The 8,741-nt window shown below is 37.3% G+C and overlaps 1 protein-coding gene across 1 annotated transcript in view; it reads left to right on the top strand.

The window, feature by feature from the left end:
* LOC102864537 (E3 ubiquitin-protein ligase UBR1-like) overlaps positions 1 to 8,741 on the top strand; it is a 215,554-nt gene that overhangs the window by 70,925 nt on the left and 135,888 nt on the right. Inside the window, 1 exon segment of the mRNA XM_006883213.1 lies at positions 8,588 to 8,687. Coding sequence (XP_006883275.1) covers positions 8,588 to 8,687 — 100 coding nt within the window.

Raw genomic sequence — 8,741 nt, forward strand, 5'->3', positions numbered from 1 at the left:
TTTCATAAATATAAAGTTAGGTATTGATGTTCATCAAGGGTTTCTTCATTAAATTTTTCTCTCTGAAGATGATAGAACCTTCCTTTTAAACTAACCTTATAATCACCTGGTTATGTTTAGGATCATTGGACAAAAAAGGAAATAAATGCCCATACATTTTAAAATTAAATTCTGGGGGAGCTCTGGTAGCCTAGTGTCAAGAAGCTTCACTGCAATCCCAGAGGCACGTGGTTCAAATCCACCAGTTACTCTGCTGGAAAAGGAGGAGCAATCTCCTCCTGTACTAGCCAGATCAAATTTGACAGTACACACACACAAAAAGATAATAAAAATTTTTTTAAAAAGTTAGAATCTGAGTATTATAAAGGTTATGACAGATTAACTATCCAATAAATTAGAGATTTCAAAATATTCTTTTTAAAAAGAATATATTGCGAGAAAATGTGTTTCCTTCAGTCAACAACAGAAACAAAATGAAAAGAATTCTAAGGTATGCATAATTCATTCTAGTCCTTGAAAGAGAATCTTTCTAATTTTGTCCCCTTCTTCTAGTGAATGTACCAAGTGCACAGGTGTGGAAACAATAGGTTTTCATTCCAACATAGGGATTTCATTGCTGTCTAGCCAGAACTCCCAGCAAATTTGTCAGGAGGCTGTACATTGCACTAGAAGATTGCCTAGCTTTCTTCTGAGGAGTTTATGATGGATTTGAACCACTAGAGAGGCACTGCATTTGGGTTAATAGCACGACTTCCTACAGATTACACCACTAGAGCTCCCTAGTGTAGATAATCCATTTAAAGTTCATATAACAGATTTCTGGAACTTTGCTGTGCATCTTTGATATTACTGAAGAAAATAGGCTATTTTGTTCCTTAGTTTCAGATGCATTTTCAGATTCCTCATTTTCTAAATTGTGGCATCTAAATATAGACCTAAGTAAATCTCTTAAAATCTAATAATTTGTAATATTATTATATCTTCAGAAGAAGTTGAGATGCTAGATGAGTTTAGTTGTGAATCATCATTTAACCAGTGTGCTTCATTTATCCCACAGCGTGATTTGTATGTAATGACATGTTATGCATACATACAAATAAATAAATAAGTAAGCAAAAATAGAACCCATTGGCTGTAGTTAATGTTACCACTGGTATGAATACTGTGGGTCCACTATGCAGGCAAAAATGTCTCTACTATAATCCTTATTATTGTGAAATATTATAACTGAGTTATTTGTCTATTCAGAGAAATGGTGCAGAATCCATTTTTATATTATCAATCTGTGACTATAGTTTCTCATTATGATGAATAATTTAGTTTTAGCATATTCATAGATGTTATTATTGACCAGCAGATCCCTGTGTCATCCTCACAGTCTCTACTGTGTGGAAACCCATTGTTGCAGTCACTCTGTCAGTCCATCTCAGGATGAGTCTTCTCATTCAGTGACCCTCTACTTTCCATGTATTATGTCTTTTTCCAAGGACTGACACTTCCTTAGATACTTACCCATGCAGTAAAGCTTTAAAGTCCCTGCATTTAGAAGATAATTTTAAAGTTTTCCCAATTTACCAATGCTTACAACTTCTCCCCAATCAGTACACCTAAATATAACTATTTCTAGTGACATGGGGAAGGGAAATTTTGAATATTTTAAGTACCTGTTCAACAGATGATACATTAGGCTTATCATAGGCTCTCATATAATTAATTCTCACAAGGGACCTGTGCTAAATACTGTATGCCAAGGAGCTTTACTTTCCTCCTTACTGCCTCCCCCATTTTATTCTTTCCGCTTTTTATTAAGGTAAATTATAGAATCTTGATTTGCCTAAGGTCACAGTTTATAAATTGCAAAACTGGAATTTGAGCCTAGCGTGGTTTATTAGTAAAATTCATATTCTTTTCACTTTGTCATGTATGTTAAATAAAGCCAAACACTGGTTGTTGGTTGGTTTCATCTCATAGCAACATTATAAGAACAAAGTAGAAACAATGGTGAGATGTCATAACATCCCAGCAAGAATAGTGCAAGTTAACAGAGAAACTACCAACAAATGCTAGGAAGAATGTGGAGAGAATTTGTAATTCTAATTCACTGTTAAGCAGAAATGTAAAATTGTACAACCTCATGGAAGGTGGTCTGGTGCACTCTCAAAAAGCTGGAAATAGAAATACCTTTTGACCCAGCTGTCCCACTACTGGGAATATACCCTAAAGAAGTGAGAACCATGACTCAAAACAGATGTATATATACCCATGTTTATTGCTGCATTATTCACAGTAGCAAAGAGATGGAAGCAGCCCATCAGCAAACAAATGAATAGGAAAAAACTGTGCTAATTTCACACATTGGAATATTATACAGCATTGAAAAAGTGAATTTGTAAAATGCCATACAACATGGGTAAGTCTGGAAGACACGATGCTGAGTGAAATATCTCAGTCCAAAGGGACAAATACTGCATAATACCACTCTTATAAAGTAGAATAGACATGGTGAGAGAACAGTAACATAGTGGCTAGATAATGGACCTGCACTGGAACAGATGAGGGGAAGGACTGTCTGAAAGGAATCTATAATTAGGCATTGTATATATAACCATTTGGAACAACAGGTGCATTACAAAGTGAGTTGGGAGAGGGAAAAGGGAGGGGAAGAGAGTAAAATGTGCAACAATAAATGAATGAAAATCCAACGTCTCTGTAAACTTACATTAAAATCACAATTGAAAAATCTACCAAACAGTAGAACTGTCTCGTATGGTTTCTGAGACTATATATATATATGAACAGACTGCCTTATCTTCCTCCCTTAGGGTGGATAGTGGGTTTGAATTGCTTACCTTTTGATTTCCAGCTCAATGCTTAGCATGCAGCGCCACTAAGGCTCTTGTTATAGTTTCATGTTGTTATGTTTCCCTGAGTCAGAACTGACTCGTAGCTGATCGTCCAGGGATTTTCAGAGGATGTGAATCCCTCAGGAGGAGACTGCCTGTCTTTCTTTCATAGAGCGGCTTTGCATCCAGACTGCCTACCTTTGGGTTGGTAGGAAAACTCCTTACCACTAGGACACCAGAGCTCCCTTATAGTCTCATAGATAGAGTACATTAAAACAGCAGCAAAATATGCTCTGAAACTTGGCTTAAACACAAATAAGATATGTCTTTTATGTTACAAAAAATTATTCAGCCTCATCTTTTCAGTCTCTCATTGTAGACATTCTGTACTCATACCTTATTCTTTGCCAGTTTACTGCTTCTTTCTGAAACCCTGAGTTATCATGACTAGTTAGAAATAAATGTTTGGAGCAATATGTCAACAGAAAACTGCCAGATGTGCAGGCTGGATTTAGAAGAGGTAGTGCTGCTAGGGATATTATAGCTAATGTTAGATAGATCTTGGTAGAAAGCAAAGAATACCAGAAGAATGTCTATCTGTGCTTCCTTGACTATGCAAAGACTTTTGACTATGTGGATCACAACAAGATGTGGCTGACTCAGAAGAATGGGAATTCCAGAACATTTGATTGTGGTAATACGAAACCTATACTTGGACCAAGAGGCAGTAAGAGCAAGGAGACACTGTTGTTGTTGTTGTTATGTGCCGTCGAGTCGCTTGTGACTCATAGTGACCCTATGTACAACATCCCTAAACTCTGCTCTGTCCTATGCCAAATCGCACCGTCTCCAACACACCCATCCTGATTACCCCAACCACTGAATCAATCCACGTCATAGGGGGCCTCTGCACTGCCCCTCTACCCTACCAAGCATGATGTCCCTCTGCAAGGACCTGTCCCTCCTTGCAACATGTCCAAAGTATGTCAGACGGAGCCTTAGAATCCTTGCCTCCAAGGAGCAGCCCGGTTTGACCCTTTCCAGGATGAATCTGTTTGTTTTCCTAGCAGTCCATGGTACTCTCAATACTCTTCTCCAGCACCACAGCTCAAAGGCATCAATTCTCCTTCTATCCTCCTTAGTCATTGTCCAACTCTCCAAAGTACTGAAGAGCAATGGTGTCTCTTTGGAGACTAAGGTGTGCCTGATAGAAGCCATGGTCTTTGCTATCACTTGTTATGCATCAGAGAGTTGGACAAGGAGACACTACATGGTTCAAAATCAAGAAGGGGGTCCGTCAGGGATGCATTCTGTCTCCATCCCTTTTCAATCTGTATGCAGAACAGATCATCTGAGATGCTGAGCTGTACGAAGAGGAATGTGGCATCAGAATTGGTGGAAGAATCATCAACAACCTGCGTTATGTGGATGACACAACCCTGCTTGCTAAAACTGAAGAGGACCTGAAGAGCTTGCTGTAGAAGGTCAAGGACTGCAGCATTCAATATGGATTGAAGCTCAACATCAAGAAAACAAATATTCTTACCACTGGGCCAATTAGCAGCATCAGTATGGATAATGACAAGATTGAGATAGTTAACAATTATAGATTACTTGGCTCCACAGTCAACACCTGGGTAACAGCAGCCAGGAAATCAAGAGAGGAATTGCATTGGGAAAGTCAGCTGTGAGAGACCTCTCAAGAGCAACAACGTCGGGCTGGAGACTAAGGTGCGCCTGATCTAGGCTATAGTCTTTGCATTTACGTGCTATGCATCGGAGAGTTGGACAGTGACTAGGGGTGATAGAGAATTGATGCCTTTGAGCTGTGGTGCTAGAGAAGAGTGTTGAATATACCATGGACTGCTAGGAAAACAAACAGGTTTGTTCTGGAGAAGGTGAAGCCAGAATGCTCCTTGGAGTCAAGGATTCTGAAGCTTTGTCTGACATACTTTGGGTATGTGGCAAGGAGGGACTGGTCCTTGGAGACAGACATCATGTTTGGGAGAGTGGAGGGACGGTGCAGGAGGGGAAGACCCTCGATGAGATGGATCGATTTCTGTGAGTAGAGTGGTGGGAATGAGTGTGTTTGAGACGGCGAGGTTGGCACAGGATAGAACGGCACTTAGGGCTCTTTTACATAGGGTCGCTATGAGTAGCAAGTGACTTGATGGCAGATAACAACAATGTCTCTTCACATTTTCCATAATAAAGTCTAAATCCTTCTTGAATTTTAAGTCTCTTTTCTCTGTATCCTTAATCCTACCTGGTTGTAATGCAACATGAATTACATTTTACTGGCAATATAACATGCTTTGTTCATTCTCTCTGAGGAAACTAATTTTTTCAAAGTTGTACATTCCAAGTTCCAGTAGTTAAAAAGTTTCTTATTTATGCTGAATCCTGTCTTTAGGTAGCTTTTGTTCTCTGGTTCAAGCTCTCTCTTTGTCTATTCTGAACAGCTTAATTTAATGTGAAATATTTAAAAATAACAGTCATATCTGCCAGGGCTTCTCTAGTATCAATTGCATTCATTTCTTTGACTGTTTCTATTTCATATCATTTAAAATTCCTTCTAAATCTTTGTCTTTCTCTTCTGAACTGTTTCCAGTTGAGTACATACCATTTAAAGTTATTTGCTAAAAAGAAATGTACATTTTTTTTAGTTGGTGCTCCAACTGACGTCAATAAAGACCACCCTCATTTTAAAGACCACAGCTCTACTAATTCACTTTCTAAAAGTGATAAACAGGAAGAATATAATTTTTAATACTAGGGTGTCTGACCCAACTCATGGTCTTTTAACTTGTGAAAATTGGACAGTGAAGAAGGGAGACCAAAGAAGTGATGTCTTTGAATTATGGTATTGGCAAAGATTAATGAATGTACTGACAGAAGAAAAAAAGCAAATCTGTCTTGGAAGAAATATAACCTCAATGCTTCTTTGGGCATATTGTTCAGAGGGGGATCAGACTCTGGAAGAGGACATTGTGCTCAGAAATAGAGGATCAGTGAAAGGAAAATTCTCAATAAAATGGATTGACTCAGCCACTAGAACAACAGGCTTGCGCACAGTGGAGATTATGAGGATGGCACAGGATAGGGCAGCATTTCATTTTCTTATACATAGGATTGTTGCTAAAAAGTGGAAGTGACTTCCAACATCTAACAACAATAGGTGGCTTCATTTGTTACTCTCAGGGAAAAGTATGTGATGGACTATTTTGTTTCTCAGTTACTAATTCACTGTGGAAATTTAGGAAAGAGATACAATTCTATTGAAGGATACTATCCTTTTATTTCTCTAATCTATTCCCATGTTTACTTTATTTAAAAGTATAACTGGGCAAGCCTTAGAGGCAAGAAGCTGCACTGCAATACCAGAGGTGAGCAGTTCGAATCCACCAGATGCTCTGCTGAAGAAGGAGGAACAATCTCCTCCTATACCAGTCAGATCTGATTTGGCGGTACACACACACAAAATAATAATAATAAAATACATTTTAAAAAAGTGTAACTGGCTAAAACGGAATCATCCTTTTATTCTTCCACTTGCTCTTGATTTTTTTAATCAGGCTGATTTTGCCATTGTATTTTTATCTACAAAATCATCTTCCTCTCGTTTTTTGAAGAAAATAGTATTGGGCAATGTTCAAACAGGCAGGAATGACTGTTTGAAAGGGAGAAGGTGCAGTGGGGGGCTGTCAGGGAGAGATTATAAAATAACAAACGAAGGCCAAAACTAAAGCAGGAGACAATATACTTTTTAATGACAAGAGGTAGCAAGTGGGAAAAAGAAGAGGATCTATTAACTGTCCTGGAAGAGATTTCTGACTCATGGTGGCCTCATGTGTATCAAAATAGAGCTATGTCACACAGAATTTACAGTGGATTTTTTTGGGAAGTAGATAGGCCTTTTTTCTGAGCTGCTTCTGTGTGAATTTGATCCTTTAACCTTTTGCTTAAGAATTGAGTGCCTGAACTAATTACTCCACACAATGATTCTAAGGGAAGTTAGGGGAGATAAAGTTGTGAGATGAATCACATGGTTCTTCATAATTTCCCAAGATTACATTAAAACCAGATGAATTATGGCTATTTCTTATGAAGCAGAAGCTGCTAAGAAAAGGAGATCAGAGGCCTTGAGTCAAGAAGAAGCTTGCCTGAAGTTTTTTAGTTAGTGAAACCTACTTTGGTCAGCCATTTTTTAGAATTACAGGACTTGCGTAAAATTCGAATTTGTAACTTTCCTTACTCTTGACTCTTCTTTACACCTTTCTCTTGAAGTCAGATATGACCACTATCAGTCACTAGAAATTAGATATAAACTCTCTTCTACTCTAGTTGAATACTTCTCAGATTTTAATATTAATGCAAATTATCTGAGGAGCTTTTAAAAATGCTAATTTATTTTTTCAATAGATCTGTCATGGATCCAGACATCTATATTTCTAACAAAATGCTCAGTAAATTCTGCTACTGCTACTTTGTGACATTCAAATAGCAGTGCTCCAGAAATAGCTGAACTTTACAGCCTCTTGTGAAAGACTTTAAGCCTTCCAGTTTTTTACCTTTATTTTAAAAGAAAGATTTAGATCATAATTAGTTTCTTTCAAATTCTGTTTCTTTGATTAGGTCTTGGTGATTGTATTTTTAATGGATCTTTAACAAGTTAATGGATTTCTGAAGAATGGAGAAAATTAAACCCCAATCTTGGCTATCTTTAAAAAAAATTTTCTATCTTTATTGTTTTGGTTTTTATGGTTCTCCATTGTTCCCTGTATACCTCTTTTATATATGACATTGGGTTGCATTGGCCACTGTTTATATGGGTTTTGCATTATGCTTAGAACATCAGGGCCTAGAAGGCAGGGTATTATTAGTACCTGCTGTCTAATAATTGCTCCTTGTAAAATCATTCAAATGATTTCGTTGTCTTTCTAGCTAAAGGAACTATAGGTTAGACTGATTGTTTATCTCATGAATCATGTACATTTTGATCAGCAAACTTAAAATATAACCTAATACAGCTCTTCCTTTAACACATTGCCTCACACTTTTAAAATTGACACCCGTGCTTAGAAACACATTTGCAGTCATTTGCGGCAACGTGTTAAAGAAATAAAGCAAAAGATGACATCAGTGCTTTATCCTCTCACGTTCTAAGTTTTTAGATTTAGAGGTTGGAAAATAGAAGTTTAAAGTAGATGTTAGAAATCGGTTTTAGATATCCTAAGATTGAAGAAATTTCATCTGGCCCTTTCTTTAAGTGAAGAATATTCATTATGGTTATCCACAATTAGCTGTAACATGCTAGGACAGTTATTTTGTTGTTGTTGTTGTGTGCCATCAAGTCGGGATCAACCCAAGCTGACCCTTAAGCAGGTTTTCACAGGCCATAAATCACAGGAGAAGAGATTGCCCATTTTTCTCCTGAGAAGCAATTGGTGGATTCAAACTGCGTGCCTTTAGAATTGCATCATAGCTTCTTTCCAATAGGCCCCCTACTATGGATTCATTTAATCAAATAACTTCTGAAGGTGTGGTGTGGATTTGTGTCATCTAAAGTATTCACATTCTATTAGTTGTTATTTAAAATAAAGCAGCATAAATTTAGCCTGCTCAAAGCTTCTAACTGTAGCATGAAATTAGAATCCGTAATATTGAGACTTCACCGTTGTCTATAGAGAATCTTAATAGGAGCTCAAAATAAGAAAATATTTCTTTTTCTTTCGTAATAACAGGTATATCTTGATAAGCAAGCCTACAATATGGACAGAAAGATTGAGAATACAATTCCTTGAAGGTTTTCGATCTTTTTTGAAGATTCTCACCTGCATGCAGGTATGTTTGTTTGGATTTTTTTTTTTGGTGAGTTTTTTTTTTTTTTTGAAAGCC

The sequence above is a fragment of the Elephantulus edwardii genome, unplaced genomic scaffold (assembly GCF_000299155.1).
Source record: "Elephantulus edwardii isolate Elephantulus edwardi_28Jun2011 unplaced genomic scaffold, EleEdw1.0 scaffold00026, whole genome shotgun sequence".
Lineage (NCBI taxonomy): Eukaryota > Metazoa > Chordata > Mammalia > Macroscelidea > Macroscelididae > Elephantulus > Elephantulus edwardii.